Raw genomic sequence first — 20,004 nt, 5'->3', positions numbered from 1 at the left:
GGTTTTATGTCCCAGCAAGGCCTGGAGGCAGTACCTCCCCTGGACCTGAAGCCTAGAGAGTGACTCCCTCCATGGCAACAAGTGGGAACCCAAGACTATGCTTAAGACTCTGCAACCATGGTTGATCCTGAGTTAAGGGTAAAAGTTAACAAGAATTGAGACTGGATATCCCAGTAGACTGGCAGAAAAGGAGCTTAACAAAGATTTTTTAAATTTAAATTAAAAAAATGTTAAATATGACATTTTTGCACCCTTGAGTGAGGGACTAAGATTCTTGTCCACTGTAAGAAGACAATTTTGCTGCTGTACGAAGTGCATTGTAAGGAAGCAAGTAGAGAAATGGGGAGAATTTGGAGGCTGTTGTAACATATGAGCAAGAAATAATGTGGGCCTGGATTAAGGTGTTGAGAGGACATAATGGTAACACGAAAGGGGAGACAAGATGTCCAACCTTTTTGTCTCCTGTAATGGGTAGACTCCTGAGGTGCCCCACACTGGTCCATACCTCCTGGTTTCTCTGTCCTTGTGTGATATCATACCCTTGACTGTGGGCAGGATCTACCATTTGCTTCTAACTCATAGAGTACAGCAGAGGTGATTGGATTGCATAAGACTGTAATGTTCACCTTGATGAGTCTCTCCATCCTTTTCTGGTTTTGAGGAAGTTGGCATCTGTTTTGGGGGACCCCACATGGTAAAGAACCACAGGTTCTGTTTAACTTTGAGCAAGTTGCCAAGCTCTCTTACTTATTTATAAAGCAAAATTATTACTTTTTTGACAACTGAAAGAAAACCTCCTTTTCAGAATTAGGAATAGTTTTATAGGACTCACTCGAAAAACTTAGGTCTTCCTCATGGGTTATCCTATCACCAACAGTTTAAGGAAAACTATTAATGTTTTTAGATTGTGGCATAGTTTTACAAGACTTCAATCTCAGATATCATCTGAGTATGTATTTTTTCCCATGAAGTGTCATAAAATGACTTTTAGAATGTTAAGTGAGCCCTTTAAGATACTTAATGAAGTTGTAGAAATGCAACTTCATTTTTTTTTAAGATTTTATCACTTCAGAAATTAACTGCCTGAGATGCTGAGTGAACAGCAGAATTGGCTTGGGGTGTGGATTCTAAATGGTTGAGCAGGATACTCAAGGTCAAGTGGTTCCTTGTCTCACTTCTTTAAGTTCTAGACATTCAGGTCATCCCCACATAGTCAAAACAGTGAATATTAAATCCATGACTGATGATAATTTATTATATGCTCAGTTTTTTTGATGATGTCTTAAAAGGTGATGATATCACACACAAAATATTAGAATACTGTGCAAAATGTACATGGTGCCTGGAAAGTTGCATGTCAATCCTGAGAACTTGTCCCTAATTTAAACCCTCCTTGAGAGTAACTATTTTGCATGCACATTTCTAAATGCTCTTCTGACTTGGTCTATAGCACTTGAAAAAAAAAGTAAATCTGGAGTAGATATTTTGCCATTTCAAACTCAGAATATAACTGAGCTTTGAGAAAGCTTGCAGGCCAAAGGAATACAGTATATTGGTAGGGAAAGATTTTGATCCCCTCTTGCTGTTATATGCACACGCACAGGAAGCCTGCCCCATGGAACCACAGACTCCTCCATGATTTTATTCCTTAGATTTTCTTCGGCTCCTCCCCATCACCAGTGAAATTGCTAGGGCTTGCCAGAGCACATAGGTGGCGATTGCAGAGTGAAGTCAGGTGACTATGCTGCAGCAGTTGTCCAATGAGTCTTTTAAAATGTGAAGTTGTTCTTAAAGACTGCTCATCTAAAACTGAGTGACATTATCAAAATTACTTAAATCAAGTTTGGTTGATTAAACTTTTAGTTCAAGTTTAGGCTTCAGTAGAAGTTAGGCCAACCTCAAACAATATATGGGAAGCAAGGCAAAAAAAAAAAAAAAATATATATATATATATATATCACTTTTTCCATGGGACACCAAGGACCTTCCTTCAAGTGACTAGGGAGAAAATAAGTTATGAAATGGAGAATATAATTTGTTACAACTCTTGACATTGCATGCAACTGATACCCACCTCAGTCAAACAATCCTAATCCAACAGGAAGGATTTATCAGAAAGGATGCTAGATGGGTCATGGAACTGAGGAAATAAGTGCTGAAAGGAGGCTGTTCCAGGCTGTGAGGGTGAAATCACAAAATGCAGGAATCTCTTGAGCCCTGACTCTCACTTCCTTTCTCCTCTTTGGTGCTGGGTTCTTGTCCTTAGGCATTGCCTTACAGTGAGAATTAAGCCATTAACTCTAACGCCACATTCATCCACAAAGAAAGAGGGAACAACAAATAAAGAGGAAAGTAAGAGGCTTCCCTGTCAGCTTCAGTCAGAATAATCCTGAGCAAGGCCTCTGATTGCCTGGCTTTGATCACATGCCGGTCCTTGGACCAATCACTGCAACTAGAGAGTCAGGATGCTCTGTTGATCCCAGCCTGAGATTGAGCCACGTGCCTATGCATTTCCCAGGAGAGGAAGGAGGGTGCTGAAGAGACAAAAGGGGGAAAAAAAACAACCCCTAGAGACATTTCAGTACTACCTCTCCTAACTTGATGCTTGACAATATGCTTATGTCGCAAAAGTATCTGTCCCACTCCCAAGAGCCCTGTGCTCTTATAATCTAAATCTACTATTGATTTCCCAATTACTTATTTTGTCTATAAAAACACTCAGAGTTATCTGAGGCCTCGGAAGTACTTATTTCCATTTTATCTGTTCAGCCTCTTCACAGTTTAGCATTCGTGGTGGATATTATGATTGGTTCACTTGGCACATCTTCCAGCCTCCTTTCAGGATTCCTCACTCTCTGCCAAGTGTGCAGAGCAAATACTTCATTTCCCAGACTCCCTTGCTCTGAGGCGCTGGATGCTCCAGAGTCTCTGCCAAACAGAAGTGCTGGTGGGCAACTCGAATTTGGAACTGAATTAAGCAGGGAGAGAGGCAAAGCTTGAGATATTCATTTTGCTGGGACAGATTATAGCATCCCATGACCTGCTTATGGAGCCAGCAGCCATGGTAGCCACCACCCAGTGTAGCAGATGGCTTCTGGGTCATGGCAAGAGAAGCAGCTTCGTTGGTGGCCAGGTTCCCTGTGGCAGCTTTGGGATTTGTTCCTGGAAGCTCCCTCTAGTGTGAGCTTTTTAAGCCTCCCCAATGATTATGTAAGTCATGTAAGCCTGCAATAAATCCGTTTCTGATTAAATAGCTTGAATGGATTCTGTTCTCTGTGATTGAACCCTGACTGACACCACATAGAAATTAGGTTTTTAAATGTCACTGGTCTTTTTGGTAATTTTTCCTTTTCCATCTTTGTAATGATGTGGGTACAAAACATGGACTGAGATGGGTGTTATTTGTTGCTTTCAGTGGAAAGTTGCGTGGAAGATGTACTTGGAAGTTGATCACTGTCCCTAACTGACTTGTGTTTAGTTAGATTCCTGGAAACACATGCTATTATTCAATATGCCTGTGCTAGAGATCTCCCATGGCCCCTCCAGACCCACTCTCCACCCTTCTCATCACACTCCATGCCCTGGGACTGGTCAGCAGCAATGGGCTTTGCCAGTGAGGAGACCTGGTTTCTCCTGGGTGTCTTTCCTTCCATATCCCTCTTGACTATGAGGTAGACATTCATATAGTCTCTCAGAAGTGTCTGTGCTTATGGGTCATCTTTCTCCTTAGAGTTTATACTCTCAAAATAGTTAAATTTATTCATTCATCACTGTGCCATCTCTTTTGCAAACTGAGGATTCAGAGATCAAAACCCACAAATAGAATGGCCTCTCTTTCCTTGCACTAAGGACCCATACTTTGATCTCCAAACTTGCAATTTTTCTCTTCCTATTGGTTAAGAAGAAGAGTCTGGTGGAATAATCTAGACAGTTATCACCAAGCACTGCTAACTACTGACTCTGTCCACCTCTCTTCCCTCCTCTATCTGTATCATCTCCAGCAGTTCCTTCTAGGTTCCAGAACTCAGATAGCTGATGCTGCCTACTTTTGAGGACTGGCCCTCAGAGAATTCTCCAACTTTTCTGGACAAGGTATGTAGAATCCCGTTTGCCCTCAGTGTAGCAGTATGAACCAAAGGAATTTTTTTTCTCAAAGAAAGTTTATACTTGCCTTTGAATTCTATGGTATATATCCATCAAGATCTATAGTATCAGAATTTCTCATGGTGGAGATAAGGAATTTTTTTTTTTTTGTCCTTTTGCCATTTCTTGGGCCGCTCCCACGGCATATGGAGGTTCCCAGGCTAGGGGTCTAATCGGAGCTGTAGCCACCGGCCTATGCCAGAGCCACAGCAACATGGGATCCGAGCCACGTCTTCGACCTACACCACAGCTCACAGCAACGCCACAGCTCACGGTAATGCCGGATCCTTAACCCACTGAGCAAGGGCAGGGACCGAACCCGCAACCTCATGGTTCCTAGTCGGATTCGTTAACCACTGCGCCACGAAGGGAACTCCAGGAATATTTTTTTGTAAGACAAATTCCTTAAATTATTCTGATGCATTCCTTTGCTTCTCTTTACTCACTGCATCAATTAATGACTGATGAAAGAAAGACATAAAGAAAGAAAAAAGGAGAAAGGAAAGAAGAAAGAGAGAAATAAATAAAAGAAGAAAGAAAGAAAAAGGAAAGAAGGAAGGGAGAAAGCAAGCAAGCATTCATGTCATGGCTTAGCAGAAATGAATCTGACTAGTATCCATGAGGATGCAGGTTCGATCCCTGGCCTCACTCTGTGGGTTAAGGAACCACTGATGCCATGAGTTGTGGTGTAGTTTGCAGATGCAGCTCAGATCTGGTGTAGCTGTGGCTGTGGCCTAGGCCAGTGGCTACAGCTCTAATTTGACCCCTAGCCGTGGATGCAGCCCTACAAAAAAAAAAAAAAAAAAAAAAAAAAAAAGGAAAGAAGAAAGAAAGAAAAGAGCTTCAGTAATTTGGAAATTTTATTTACTAGTGCTACAAATGGTTAAATAAGTCATATAAAATTTTACTATATTATAATTTTGCCGTATTCATTCTTTAGAATGGGAATTGCTGGACAGCTAGGCTCATACAGGCCAGAGCAGGGGAAAAAATCCAACACAGTGCTTCAGAAACTGAAGAGCCTATAATTCTCACCAATTTAACTGGAGTTTCATTTTGACATCTTTGGCTGATCCACCCACTCAGTCGTGGACTCTCCCTCTGGGTAGGCTTACTAGTTGGGAGGTGGGCAGTGGACATGGGGCAAAGACTCTCAAGCTTCTGTCCTGAGATAATTCTGGTTGGTGCTTTGGGTCTCCTAGAATCTCTGGTGTTAGGCCCAGATGACTCAGATCTGCAGCTGCCTGGCCTTCTCAGGTCTCGCCCTCACGCCCACCCCTAAGGGCCCATCTTCCTTTCTCTCTCCTTGCAAACTCTCTTTGACTTTGGACTTTCACTGGACCTATAACATGTTCCCTAGCCTATAAAACTCCTTCCACTTTTAATCATTTTCTTATCAAATGTTCAAATCCAGTTAGTGAGCCCTGGTCTCTTTATTGCTCATACTGTCAGATGTCATCTTTCTCCTGAGTTTGGAATCAGTTCTTCTGGTAGTCAGAAGCTGACTCATTCTCCATAAGTGAAAAATGTCAGCCAGCTATTAATTTATCATATCTTATTTGGGAAATAGTCACATTTTCAGCTCATTGAAGAAGCAAATCTTTCTAGTCTCTAGGTCAAGGTTCTTGCCTAGTTTCTGCCCAATTATTCCTTCATCAATCACTTTCCTGATTTACCTATCCTTCCTGTCTCAAGGACAGAGACTGTCCACATCCTATGATTAAAATAACATATTTAATACCTTCAATGTACAGTAACATTAATGTGGTAGACAGATTACTCCTTCAGAGAAAGCTTATACTTGCCCTTGAATGTGAGAGAGCCTGCAAACTGTTTGGTAGTATGATGCTATGGTTCTTTAGAAAACACTGTCAACAAACCCACCTATGATTCTATCCCAATATTTGTATTATTCCCTAAGTCATATGTAAAGAACATGCTTACTCCTGGGTTGGATAACCGATTCCTTGTGCACTTGCTGGGGCAAAGAGAGCCTTAAACAAGAACAAACCTGGATACCAGGCTTCCTGAACCAAGATTTGCTTTAATGTTCAGCTTGGCAATATCTGGTAAACTCCAACATCTCAAATAACAACATAGAAGGCAAAGGTCTGGATTTTTAAGAAACTGACATGATTCATTTAGACATATTTATGGCATTGCTTTGAAACAACAGAGCCTTCCTGACTGTAATAGTTTACATTTTTAATGTAATTCATGAGTTCTCTTGAGTGTCATAGATAATTTTTATATAACCAAGTAGTGATTTTCTAGTAGACAAATAGGCAGCAAACATAAACATATAATTCTCAAAAGAGGAAATAAAAACTGAAAACATCTAATCAGCATATGTTCAGTGTAGTGTTCAGTCTCATTAGTAATGGAGTAAATGCAAATTTTAAAAACATGTGTTATGATGATTTACCTCCTAGTTGAAATGAGCAAAGGGAAAAGGGATAGGACTGCAGAATGCAGGCTGGAGAGCAGTGAGGTGGGTGTCTGTCTTCCTGAGGAAGGATGGAAGAGGGTTGGGGTCCTGGCTTTTGTTGGGCTATGAGAACTGGGACATGCTCAGGTTACCCTTGGTGGCAGGAGTTTGTCGAATACATGTCCAAGGAGAGAGGGGAAAGTGGGAAACAAGTCATCAATCCTCAAGTCACTGAGAAAGTTCTTTAGGACCCAGCAGTCTTAGTAGTCGGACAACGGTTTTGGTCACTTAGTGAGAACCACAGATGCTGGCATCCATCGCTCCCTCCTCTAGGGTTCTGTCCTCTAGTGGTGACTCAGGACTATTTCTGAAGCCTGACTCAAACCTGAATCAAGAAAGGAATTCACTGCTTCTCTCGAATGGAAACTCCAAGAGTGCGGCTTACTTGGGACAGCTGGGTCTGAGGGCCTTAATGGGATTATGGATGTCTGTCCCTGTCAGTTCTGCTTTCCTCTGAATTGGCTTCATTTAGAGCAGCCTCCATATACAGAGGCCCCTGGCAAGTCACTTAGCATCTCAAATCCTGAGTTTCCTCGTTCTAGAAAAATGGACTTTATAGGTGGCTTCTAGTTCCAATAAAATAAAGTATATATAAATGTTTCAAACCACAATGTTTCAGAGGAATTTATTAGCTGTCTTGAGCTCATTGGCCTCCTTTGCGACAGTCTTACTTTTAACCTGGCATCTCTACCTTCTTCTTTGTTTGTGATTATTAATGAAAAGACATAGATTTTGCTGAGTAGGCCTGCTTTGCAAATTGGCTTGATCATCCTCTTTATCAAGAATAACAAAAATGAGGGACATCGCTCTTCTTTTTTAAGGTGTAATTTAAAAAAAATTAAGTTCCGGGATTTCCCGTCGTACCTCAGCAATGACGAACCTGACTAGTATCCCTGATTTGACTCCTGGCCTCGCTCAGTGGGTTAAGGCATTGCCATGAGCTGTGGTGTAGGTCACAGTCATGGCTCGGATCTGTCGTTGCTGTGGCTTGGCGTAGGCAGGCAGCTGTAGCTCAGATTCAACCCCTGGCCTGGGAACTTCCGTATGCCATGGGTGTGGCCCTAAAAAGATAGTAAAATAAAATAAAATAAAATAAAATGTTCTGGGGCCAAAAGAGCCTGTGGAGGTGCCTCAGAGACCAAAGTGTGTGTGTGTGTGTGTGTGTGTGTGTGTGTGTGTGTGTGTGTGTAGGGGTGGAAGGAGGTGCAGGAGTGGGTTTGAGAGGTATGGCAAGGACTGAATGGGTGGGATTATCCCACTATATCAGAGCAGCCCCACTTTTCTCTGTTTTCTACATCATGATTCTGGATACATCAAAAAGGAGAACAGTGATATGGTCAAAATGGCAGCAACTTTGGCAGCAAAAGAGAGGAAATGAGCCAAATGCTGACATTGCTCAACAAAAGCTAATGAGTACAGAATTGATGTAATTAATTAAGGCAGAACTGAACGCCACTTGATCAAAAAAACAAACAAACAAATAAACAAACTCATCATTAATAACCCAAAATACATGTGCAATGGCTAAAGTCTGAGGTGGACTCCCTCCTCCTCCTCCCAGCTCCCATCTGAGACTAAGAACACTTAGAAGTTTTTAACATGCACAAGCTCAACTGAGTCTTTTAAAGTGTGTGGTGGACAATATTATTAGTGTTTACCAACCCCTGGTTGCATTTGCAGAAGACCATGTAGTTAGTTCTGGCCAATGAAATGTGAGTGGAAGTCATGTGTGATACGCAGTGCTGAGGTAGGAACAGGCTGATGTGTCATTCTCCAGCCTTCCTCTTTCTTGCCAGGGTGATCTGGAAGGCCAAAAGCTTCATTAAATGCACCTACATGATGCTGAGCTTCTTGTGCAGGGCAGAGTACCCTGCCTGTCAGCCATGGCTCTGCACCATGAGTGAGAAACAAAGCTTTGTGTTCTTAAACTAGTGATGTCTTAGAGTTGCTCTGTTAGAGCAGCATAACATAATATCCATTGGGAGGAAATCCAGAGGCTCCAGGAAGGTTTTGCAGGCTGGGGAATTCCTAGGGGCTGCCTGGAAAAGAGCAAAGCTAGAAGTGCCAAGTGAAATGGGGTTGAGGTGAAGAGGGGGAGGGAGTGAATAACAACTAGCTGAGGAAGCCATGTGAGTCAGTGCAAAAAAACATGCACTTTGGAGTCAAAGAGACCTATGGAGGGCTCAAATTTAGGTTTCACTTTTTATTTTCTCTTTGACTTTGAGCATGCTTCCAGCCTCTCACTTTTCTCATTTATAAAGCCTGATACCTACATTTTATGTTCACTGAAAAGATAAAATTATACAAACATATATACACAAGTGCATACAGCTAGCATTTAGCAGAGTATCTAACAGTTGTAAGTAATTAATAAACTGAGAGGCCCTTCCTGTGCTCTTCCCTCCCTCCAACAGCATTTCTAAGCTTGGTAGTTGCTAAGTTTTGATCTGACAACCTCTACAACTGGGGCTCCTTCACATTTAAAGTCCTCACTCCGAGGAGTTCTGCATCCAATGTATCTCTGCTGGAACTTTGAAACTAGAAGGGAATGCTGCCAAATCCTCTTATTGCTTTATTTGTAGTGCACTTGGATTCTGAAGAGGGAGTCTTAGCCGGGTGTAACCAAGTCCAAAGTCTGCGTGAGGGTGGAGCTGTGAGAGAAAAGCCTGGTGTCAGCTTTCTCCTTGCTGACATTTCATTCCTGATCCCTCTGCCCAGGTGTCTGTAAAGACCTTCCTCTCCTCCTGCCTTCTCACATGTCACTCCTGGCAGCCTCCTGTCTGTTGGGGCGCCTTCAGTTCCTTCCATCCTGACTTTCAAGAAATATTTCAAAAGACACTAAATAGAAACTGAAGGGAAAACAGCATATCCTGTAATAAAAATATGAAAACAAAGAAATGCGTGCGTTTACTGAACAGAAATCTCTCATCTGAGCAAAGCAGGATCACTCACTGACACCCAGAGGCCTTGGAGGTTATAGCGAGCCACTGACAGCCCTGCTGCAGTTCAAACGTGCAAATTACCTGATCCCAAACTGGCTCCTTGTAGAAGTGTAGACATTTCCCTTGATCCCACTCTGATTGGGCCTGGGGACAGGGTATTAAGTTTATATTACAGAATATCTTTGACTGGAGAGAATATGCAGAACAAAATATATTTTTTCAAAAGGAGGCATAAGATGGAAGACAGAAAAGCTGAGAAATACTATTCTAGCAACTTGGAACCCCCCGTTTTCCAAGGCAGGGCGGCAGAGAAGGAAATGAAAGGAGAAAGCTTGAGTAGAGTGAGAATAAGTCGCAGAGGGGCCAGCATTTGGTGAGTATAAATATTTGTGTTTTCTTGGCTTGTTACTGCATTTACCTTCAAATGTTTAAAGATGGGCTTTTGGCGACCTTTCATCCAGGTTCAGTGTTCTAAGAGGAGCATAGAAACGGTGACCTGATTTGAAAAAGCAGGGAGAACGTTTTCATGTGGGGAGCAGCAAACTTCTGGGTCATGGTGGAGCAGTTCCGGACCAGCTACATCCCGCTTCCACCTATTTCGCACTCTTAGCCAAATCCTTCTACAACCCAAAGGCCAGTCCACTGAGACCCAGGGGATTCAGTGTTTGGCAGAAACAAAGAGTCCTTCCGGATTCTGTTTCTCTGAGGCGGGCCACGAGCTCTCAGAGCTCTCAGCCCATTTGTAGAGGCGAGATGATGGACATCCCTTGAGTCCAACGAGCTTCGAGCTATTTCTGGGTGGGGGCATCCAGTCAGTGGATGTGCCCTCCAAACGCATTAGCCCCCTCCTAACCCACAAACCTCGGCCGAACCGAAGGCTAATCTATGAAAAAGCAACAATAACCGTCCAGAGACGGAGAAAATGATCTGCGTTCCGAAAGGGGAGCCCCTCTCCGCCAGGTCCCTCCTGTATCATAACCCTGCTGTTTCCCACACGCAAACAGCACTGTTTTGTGAATTCGCCTCTGGGGAACAATGGTGTCCACTCAGCCCCATACCCGGGTTTTCCCTTCCCCAGCTCCCACCTCGGCTAGGGGCTTCCCTGCGCCTGCCCCGGCTCGGCCCAGCACCCCGTACGCCGCCTGCAGCTCCGGTTCTACTTTCACTTTCGGTCCCTGTGCCGGCAAGGGCAGGGCAGGCTGCAGAGGAGCAAGGGCCAGCCAGCGTGGTCCGGAGCCCCAGGTACTGGGAGACCCTCCCCAGTGTGCTCCGCTGGGAGGGGGCTACAGGGCTGGGCAAGGGCATGACCTGGGCATCCTCTCTGAGGGGGGAGGCCCCGGGGGCCTGGAGCAAGGGGAGGAGGAGGACCAGGAGGCTGCGTCTCGTGTGGCCTGGGGATCTGGGGATCGAGTCCACAGGGAGGGTGGCGTCCACAGGTAAGGTGGCGGGGTTGGCGCCAGCCCAGTACCGCTGCTGTCCTTGTCCCTCTTTTCTACTGGGAGATGGCCAGGAGCGCAGGGCCGGTGGTGGTCTTGCTCCACTCAGTCCCATGGCCAGGCGGCTGGCAGAAGCCTCCCTCTGCACTCGCTGGAGCCTGGGTTCCTGCCGGCGCCCGGTCCACCTGACACCTGAGTAGGGCCAAGTGGAGGGACCGGTGGACGGACGGTGGGGTTAGGCCAAGGAGGGTACCATGTGGCTAGTAGTCAGAGACTGGAACGCGGCTTTGGTTACTTCCAGGCGCAGGAGTGTTGTGGGAACCTCTGTGAGTGTCCTCAAGATCGGTTCTCTCCTTGCTTCTCCTGTACTTCTTGCCAGCAGTTTTCTGTCCTCACTTTCGCTCTGGGCTCCGCCAGGGTTTATTCAGAGTTAAAACACTCCTGTTTGAGCAAATTAAAATTTCCGCTTTGGGTGCCTTTCTTACCAGTTGGACCTGCAAGTTAATTTCACAAGGAGGAGGAAGTGCAAACACTTCCTCACCCTTTTCATGGAGTTGTTTGTTTGTTTGTTTGAGGCCACATTCAGAAAGAATGCTTTGTTTTCTATTAAATGCACAGAATATTTGCTCTCAACTCAGGATGCGGTCAATAATTTCAAAAAATACTTCTAAAAATTGGCCAGCATTGTCTCTTTTTCCAAGACGTTGTAACTGTACTGTAGCACATTTTCAGGTGGGTCTAAATAGAAAAAAATTCCACTGTGTTAAATATCGAATTAATTCAACATCTGTATCATTTACCAGCAGTGACATGCTGTTATTAGGGCTTGTTAATTTCATTGTTCAGAGCATGTTGGAAGAAGGTCCTGTTGATGATGAATTTCACATCCCATAGTGTCCCAATAAAGGGAAGGTGACATAGCCCAGGATGAGTTGCCCCTGACTTCTTGTGTGAATGGGAAAAGTCACACTCACCAAAGGCAGTAAGGTTCCTAAAGTGTCTTGAACTCTTCCTGGCTATGAGGTAAGTTAAGTACTCCGTTACTGCCACATTTTCATCCACATTGATTGTGAAGAAGCTTTTAGTAAGATCAGATGACAAAGGAAGGTACTTTTTGAAACTTTAAAAGAGTGCAGTCAAGTACAGGAAATTCTTTTAAAACTCTTCTCTCTCTGTTCTCAATCTGTGTATATTTAACTGCCTTCTTGATGCTTCCCCTTGGATATCTCTTAGACATCACACGTTCAATATATTTAAAACTAAACCTTGATTCCCTCTCCTCTCTTTTAAATCCATTCCACCTCTGGCCTTCCCCATTTCAATAAAGGGCACCTATGACCACCCAGATGTTCATTTTAGAAACCTGGCAGCCATCCTGATAGTCCTGTCCTTTCTCTCACTCGCCACTTCTAATCCACCGTAAATATGGATGTTGAATATCTCCATCTCTCTGTGTCCCCAGCCCCCTGCCCTGATTTCTGTTGACATCACTCCAATACAAACCACCATCGTACTTACTCTGTCTAGACTACTTTCTAACTGGCCTTCCCTTCTTCTCAAGTCCTCACACCCCACACAGCAACCAAGATGATTTTCTTAAGGCGTCAACCAGATCCTAAGGTCCCCGAGATCAAAATCCAGTGGCTTCTTATTGCCCCTAGGATAGAACCAAAATCCTTTGGATGCTTATAAGGCTGTGTGGTGGTCTGTCCCCAAAGATGCATCTTTCTGCCACATGTTGTGCTTCAGGTTCACTGGCCTTGTAAATAACTTGCACTCTCTCCTGACTCAGAGCTTGCAAAGATGTGTAGCATTCCCTCTGTCTGGAAACCTCTGTCTCTTTCTCTCCTTAGCTAACTTGCATTTGTCCTTGAAATCACAGCTAAAAATCTCAGAAAGCCCCCAGTGTGAGTCAGCCCTATTACTCTCTTTCAATATGTGCTGCTGTTTTCTTCATAGCTAATCATGATGGGTAACTATCTGTGTATATCTGTATTTGTGTAAATTAGTTAAAAATCACCCCACACCAACTATTATGCTTTTTGAGGTCAGGGATCTTTGCTGCTTTGCATTGCCTTAGCAAAACCTTTGTACATGATAGGCCCTCAATAAATATCTTTGGAAAGAGTGATTGAAAATAGTTTAACTTATTTAATCTTAACTGCTGTCCTGTGAGAGAGGTATCATCTCGTTTTACACAGGAAGGAAATGAAACTGGGATTAAGGAACCTGCCCAAGGTCACAGCCAGATTTTCTTTTCTGACTGTAAACCTAATAAATACATTATTAATTCAGTTATAATTATACATGGATGTATGTATAAATTCCAACATTTCTGCTGTCTACATCACATGTTGTATTTTGGTTTCCTGGCACTGCATCCTTTCTGAGACACAACCATGTTCTCTTTGGCCTCTTCTTCTCCTGGACTCAACACTGCAAAGCCTTTGCTGTGAGGTACCACTGTCAAGCCCTTCAGCAGCTCATGAGCCTTGCTGTCAGCTCAGAACCAGTTAACGTTTTTGGATCTCCTCTTGGGCTATTGGAAAATCTTTGAGGACTCCTAGAGTCCTCACATGCCTGAACCTGTCACCTTCACTGTGCCCTCTAGCATCTTGGGGTGTGGTCCACACCCACTAAGCTACTGCCATCAGAAAGTCCAAGTGGAAGCATCGTACAAGTTCCCTTTATCTCTGGCCTTCCAACTTCAAGGCAAATTCATCATTCTGCCCCTACTCTTGGGCTCTGCCTGAGGAAGTGGTGGCAGGAAGTCTTTACTATCTTGGTGTTGAAACTTTATTCTTCTCCTCCACTTGCTCCTATCTTCTGTGACTGGTAGCATCCTTTAGTTGGTTCTGAGACAAAAACAAAACATGAAACACAAAAAACCTGTTCTCCTTGTTCACTTTTCTGTTTCTTCTGGGTGATTCCTTTTGAACTGGGATTATGGTGTCTGCAAGTTTGACTGTCTCTATGGTGTTGGTATCTTTTCCTTTTAGCCAACAGATCTGTTCCTGGGAAAGCAGGAGGTAAGTACCGATAGCTGTGTGTTTGGGGAGGGAGCAGGAGGAAGTGAGGTGGGGGGAATGGCACATCAGTTATTACCAAGAAGTAGTGGCTGCCACATAGGAATCAAGGGATAGGACCATGGTTTGGTGACAAGAATTGTCTAGTAGGTTCCTCAATCTGGCTCTTTAGTAGAATGTTTGGGAAGTTTAAAAAAAAATTCTGATGCCCTGACTTCATCATCATAGGTTCCAATTTAATTGTTCTACCTTGAGGTCCAGGCATCAGTCATTTTAAAACCTTCCTAGATGACATTAATATTCAGTCAAAGTTGAGAACAACTCACACAGAGGGAGAAGCCAGGATACCACTATCATTATGATAACCCAAAGCTCATGAACAGGGGACCCCTCCTGGCAAACAGCTATTATAGAGGGGATTTTGTCTAAGAGAGGAAAGGGTATGTTGGTTCCCCTGGCATGGATTGCCACCTCCCTTAAAATTTTCATTCCTTTTGTGTACCATAGCCTTTAAAATACAGTACAAATATGTTCTGCCCTGTGACTCATAGGTTGCTTAAGCATCATCTTGGAGTCACTCCCCTCCTTGCCTTGTGAATAGTCATTCTCCATCAAGTTCTGCTGGGATTCCCTTCTGTCGACATCAATGGCCTGAACAGCCCTGTACTCACTCCTTTGGTATTGTAGCTCCTGCTCTGGCTTGCTCTACCTGCAGCGCTTTTGATGCCTTTCCTTCTAAATCCAACATATCCTTCCCAAGTGCCCTTTCAAGTGCCCTTAAATGATGCGCTTATATGAAGGCATTTCAGCATCACTCTGTCCCTTTGGAAATACCATTCCATTTTCCCTTAGTCCTCTCTTTTATTATTACTCTTTTGCAAATATTTATTTTTTACCGAAGTATAGTTGATTTATAATGTTGTGTTAGTTTCAGGTGTACAGCTTTAGTGATACATATATATCTATACCTATACTTTTTCAGACTTTCGTCCCTTATAGGTTATTACAAAATACTGAGTGTGGTTCCCTGTGCTATACAGTAGGCTCTTGCTAGTTATCTACTTTGTATATAGGAGTGGGTATATGCTAATCCCAACCTCCTAATTTATCACTTCTCCCACTTTCCCCTTAAGTAACCATAAATTGTTTACTATGTGAATCTCTTTCTGTTTTGTAACTAAGTTCATTTGTATCTTTTTTTTGAAGATTCCACATATATGCAATATCATATGTTGTCTTTCTCTGTCTTACTTCTCTTAGGATGATCATCTCTAGATCCATCTATGTTGCTGCAAATAGCATTATTTCATTCTTTTTTATAGCTGAGTGATATTCCATTTTGTGTGTGTGTGTGTGTGTGTGTGTGTGTGTAGCGTCCTCTTGATCGATTCATCTGTAAGTAGACATTGAGATTGCTTCCATGTCTTGGCTACTGTAAATAGTGCTTCTCTGAACATTGGGGTGCATGTTATGGTTTTCTCCAGACAGATGCCCAGGAGTGAGATTGCTGGATCATATGGTAGTTGTATTTTTAGTTTTTAAGGAGCCTCTATACTGTTTTCTATACTGGTTGTATCATTTTACATTCCCACCTTTTTGCCACACCCTCTCCAGCATTTATTGTTTGTATACTTTTTGATAATGGCCATTCTGACTGGTTTGAGGTGATGCCCCATTGTAGTTTTTTTTGTTGTTGTTTTTAGGGCTGCACCCACAGCATATGGAAGTCCCCAAGCTAGGTGTTGAATTGGAGCTGCAGCTGCCAGCATACATCACAACCACAGCAACACCAGATCCAAGCTACATCTGAGACCTATGCTGCTGCTTGCAGCAATGCTCGATTCTTAACCCACTGAGTGAGGCCGAGAATCAACTTGCATCTTCTTAACCTGCTGAGCCATGATGGGAACCCCTACCTCATTGTAGTTTTGGTTTGTATTTCTCTAATAATTAATGTTGTTGAGCATCTCTTCTTTTCTTTTCTTTTTTTTTTTTTTTTTTTTTTTTTTTTTTTTTTTTTGGCCGTCTGTATGTCTTCTTTGGGTAAATGTCTATTTACGTTTTTTAATAGAATTTTTTAATGGGGCTGTTCTTAAAGCACCACCCCACCCTTTCTCTCTTGTGTTTTATTCTTTATGTAGAAATGTTTTCTACCCTTCCAGATTTTTTAAGTCCTTGATTATGAGATTTGTGTCTTGTGCATTCCCACATCCCACACAAGTACTGGGGACACAGCCTTGTGTGTAGCATGCACCCACCACATATTTGTTGTATAGATTGTAAGAGACGGTCCAGGTGATTGATATGATTGTCACAAACTATCAAGAAAGTTACCATAAATTCTTTTAAGTCATCCTTGGCTAAATAAATATTAAATCAGCTTCGGTCATGACAATTTGACAAAGATGCTGGTGTTATTAAGGGTTACTATTGTGCATACTTGCCTTTTCCCTTCTCACTCCTGAGCACCTATGTTTCTTTCCTATGCTTCCTGCGTTTTAGGAACTCTCTACTTTGTAAGCTTAGTGGGAAGCAAGGCCTGTCTCCCATTGCAGAAGCTGTGAAGTTCAGATTCCTGCTTTATCCACCTTCCTGCCTAGTGCTGTGGATACTTCACTACTGCTGAAACAGTGCACAGTTGTGGGGGCAGTGGAGACCTCACTCTGGTGGTGGCTTCAGGGGTGTCAGCATCTAATCTTCAGGCAGTAGGGCGGTTTCCTCTAAGGTCCAGGGTGGATAGGGAGTGGTTACCTGGTCAGCTGTTTCTCTGCTATGTTTTTGGCTGTCTGTCCTTGCCTGTTTCATGTGCCTGGTTTCCCAAATGACGTGGCAACTCCATGACCCATTTAGTGAACTACTCAGGATCTGCAGCTAGACCTTGTTCTTGCTTTCAGTAGACAACCCTGACTGATAGAGTTAATTTAAACCTTGAAAGCCAAATGATGCTTTTTAGTAGGTGTTAATGGCTTGCTAACCACTAACTTCTTTCTTCTATGACTCAGTAACATAGGGAAGGTAATTTTACTTTGGGAAATAACCTAGTACTTTTGAAAGTTTGTATCTATGTCTGTTAATGCTGGGTGGATCTGTTCTGAAATGATGCTGTCTTAATAATACTTTAGTGACTTTTTTTTTTCCTTTTTATGTATTTGTGCCACTAGGTAGTTCAAGCAAGAAGATGGTATTTTTGTCCATCAAATGGCCGTTTGGAACCATGTCCTTTCTACTTTGGTCATTGTTGTGTCTCATAACTGTGTTCACTCCATCCTGGTGTCAGAGCAGTGAAACTACACCTCCAAAAGCTAGTAACGGGGTACCGTTTCCTTGGAATAAAATGCGGCTCCCTGAGCACATCATCCCAGCTCACTACAATCTCATTATTCACGCTAACCTCACCACTCTGACTTTTGCGGGAACCACAGAAATAGAAATCACAGCCAGCAAGCCCACCAGTACCATCATCCTGCATAGTCACCGCCTGCAAATATCTAAGGCCGCCCTGAGGAAGGGGGCTGGCGAGGGACAGTCTGAAGAGCCGCTGAAAGTCCTGGAACACCCGCCTCTGGAGCAGATCGCGCTCCTGGCTCCTGAGCCTCTGGTGGTTGGGCTCCTGTACACCATTGTCATAGAATATGCTGGCAATCTTTCTGAGAGTTTCCATGGATTTTATAAAAGCACCTACAGAACCAAGGAAGGGGAAGTGAGGTATTTTTTGTCTTTTTTTTTTTTTTTTTTTAAGTTCAAGGGCTACCCATACTGAATTTATGGTTGCAGGTGTATTGTCTTCTAAAATTCCCTTGAATTCTTTGCTTTTTGTTTTGTATCTCTTTGTAGATTTTATAGTTGCTTATAGTTTTTTCCTTTTGGGGGGGGGGAAATCTCATTTTTTTTTTTTCTGTTTGAACTAATTTTCTATCCTCCAGCACTATCAGAGTAAATACTTGTTTTTTGAATTAGATTTCTGGGCTATAATACATGTTTGAATTTCCATTGGCCTGTGTGCTAGTTTCCAAGGGCTGTTAAAACCAGGTACGTAAACTGGATGGCTTAGAACAATAGCAATTTATTCTCTGACAGTTCTGGAGGCTAGAAGACCAAGATCAGAGTGTCAGCGGGCCCACGCTCTCTAAATCTCTGAATCAGATCCTTCCTTGCCTCTTGCTACTTTGAGGGCCATCACTCTTTGACTTTCCTTGGCTTGTAGCCACATCAATCAGATCTCTGCCTCTGTTGTCACATGGCCATTCACCAAATTTCCCTCTTATAAGAACACCAGTTATATTGGATTGGGGCTTGACCTTATAGCCTCCTCCAAACTTGATTACATCTGTAAAGACCCTATTTCTGAATAAAGTTACATGGATATTAGGTAGTAAGACTTCAGTATATCTTTTGGGAGAATACAATTCAACCCATAACAGCCTGTTAGAGAAAATATTTTTGTCTCAGGACTTTTGTAGGGATCCTCTCCTGCCTTGCTTTAGTTCTGTGTTTAAGAAGATAATTTATTTGGGGAGATTTTTATGCTAAATTTTAAAATCAAATTTCATTCATTAGTAGATTATACTAACTTATTTTTCTGATTTTCTGAGGTAAAAGTAGTCAGATACTACCGAAAATATTTTTTTTTTTAAGTAAAATGTAGGAGTTCCCCTTGTGGCTCAGCAGGTTAAGGACCCAACTAGTATCCTTGAGGATACGGGTTTGATCCCTGGCCTCGCTCAGTGGATTAAGGATCTGATATTGCTGCAAACTGCAGCATAGGTTGCAGTTGCGGCTCTGACCTGGCATTGCTGTGGCTGTGGTGTAGGCTGGCAGCTGCAGCTCCAACTTGACCCCTCGCCCGGAAACTTTCATATGCTGTGGATTCAGCCATAAAAAGGAAAGAAAAAAAAAAAGGAAAATATATCCTCATTATAGCTCCTAGAAATAGCTACTACTTCTCTTATAGAGAACATCCTTTAGATTTTTTCTGACCATGCATACACTATTTTATGTAAAAGGAACCATGTTATATTTTCTGTTTCACAAGGGGTTTTATTTAATATGTTAAGATGTATTTTTTACAGATGACTATCACTATACATCATTTAATGACTTTATTAAAATGTATGTTTCTGTGTTGACTTATTTAACTAATCCCTTGTGGGTGGATGTTAGATTGTTTGCAGTCTTTCAGCATTAGCAACACTTTGACAAAATCTTTCTAAATCATTTATTGAGAATAAGTGCCTAGAAGTAAAATTGCTAAGTCAAAGGGTCAACAAATTTTGCCCTAGCCCTCTCCTCTAACTAATACTATTGGCAATTTTATTGGAAATTCCTTTAGAGCCAAAAAACCAAGAGGCTTTTCCCTTTAAATTTATTTCACATTGATTATCAAGGAAGTTGAGCAGCCTGTTTTTTTACTTCTCTTTCAGTCTGTGATAGCTTTTGCCATATAAAAGACTTTCTGGTAGTGTGATTCATCAAGCTTATAATAACTTTAGTCAATTAAAAAATGAACACACAGTCCCTGATGCTTCATGCTGTATTTTTATTTCACATGCCATGATTTTAGGATATTTGCATCAACACAGTTTGAACCTACTTCAGCCAGAATGGCCTTTCCCTGCTTTGATGAACCTGCTTTCAAAGCAAGCTTTTCAATCAAGATCAGACGGGAACCAAGGCACCTTGCCATCTCCAATATGCCATTGGTGAGTCTAAACTCCTGTGTATCTACCCAAGAGAAAAATTCATTGATTTGCTGTGATTTGCATTGCCCAAACAATAGTTAACATTCAGGTCCCTGTTTTGTTTGTTTTATTACCTGACAACTAACTTTCTTTCCACTTTCAACCCATGCTATTGTTTCAAGCAATAATTTATTTGTAGTCATAGAAAAAAATTGTCCCTAAAACAGGCAAAATTTCAGCAAGAGTAACATTGATGGTTATCAATGTTCATGAGAGGGAACCTGTGTAAGG

At 42.5% G+C, this 20,004-nt stretch overlaps 1 protein-coding gene and 1 long non-coding RNA gene across 7 annotated transcripts in view; one reads left to right on the top strand and one right to left on the bottom strand.

The window, feature by feature from the left end:
• Window positions 1–20,004, top strand: part of ERAP1 (endoplasmic reticulum aminopeptidase 1) — a 132,988-nt gene that overhangs the window by 85,386 nt on the left and 27,598 nt on the right. Inside the window, exons 3-6 of one of the 5 annotated variants that reach the window (XM_085014102.1) lie at window positions 4,002–4,092; window positions 9,800–9,946; window positions 17,197–17,740; window positions 19,596–19,734. In XM_085014102.1, coding sequence (XP_084870228.1) covers window positions 17,214–17,740; window positions 19,596–19,734 — 666 coding nt within the window. In that variant the 5' untranslated portion in view covers window positions 4,002–4,092; window positions 9,800–9,946; window positions 17,197–17,213. Of the gene's footprint in view, window positions 1–4,001; window positions 4,093–9,799; window positions 9,947–10,758; window positions 11,010–17,196; window positions 17,741–19,595; window positions 19,735–20,004 lie in introns of those variants that run through there. The other 4 variants (XM_085014103.1, XM_085014104.1, XM_085014101.1 and 1 more) reach the window with 4 other exon arrangements.
• LOC146405653 (uncharacterized) lies at window positions 6,168–11,403 on the bottom strand. Of its 2 annotated transcripts, XR_014838408.1 has the most exons (4): window positions 11,042–11,403; window positions 9,992–10,069; window positions 9,655–9,717; window positions 6,168–9,501 (listed from the first exon to the last, which is right to left on the bottom strand). It is a non-coding gene; the product is annotated as an uncharacterized LOC146405653 (long non-coding RNA). The 2 variants fall into 2 exon arrangements; XR_014838407.1 differs by lacking the exon at window positions 11,042–11,403 and having other exon boundaries at window positions 9,992–10,125.

The sequence above is a fragment of the Sus scrofa genome, chromosome 2, assembly GCF_054392235.1.
Source record: "Sus scrofa isolate SSC_HxYL_T2T_F1_AM1 chromosome 2, Sscrofa_HxYL_maternal_Yorkshire_Landrace_v2.0, whole genome shotgun sequence".
Classification (NCBI taxonomy): domain Eukaryota; kingdom Metazoa; phylum Chordata; class Mammalia; order Artiodactyla; family Suidae; genus Sus; species Sus scrofa.
The sequence above is the reverse complement of the archived record's forward strand: the minus strand, read 5'-3'. Positions and strand labels throughout refer to the sequence as shown.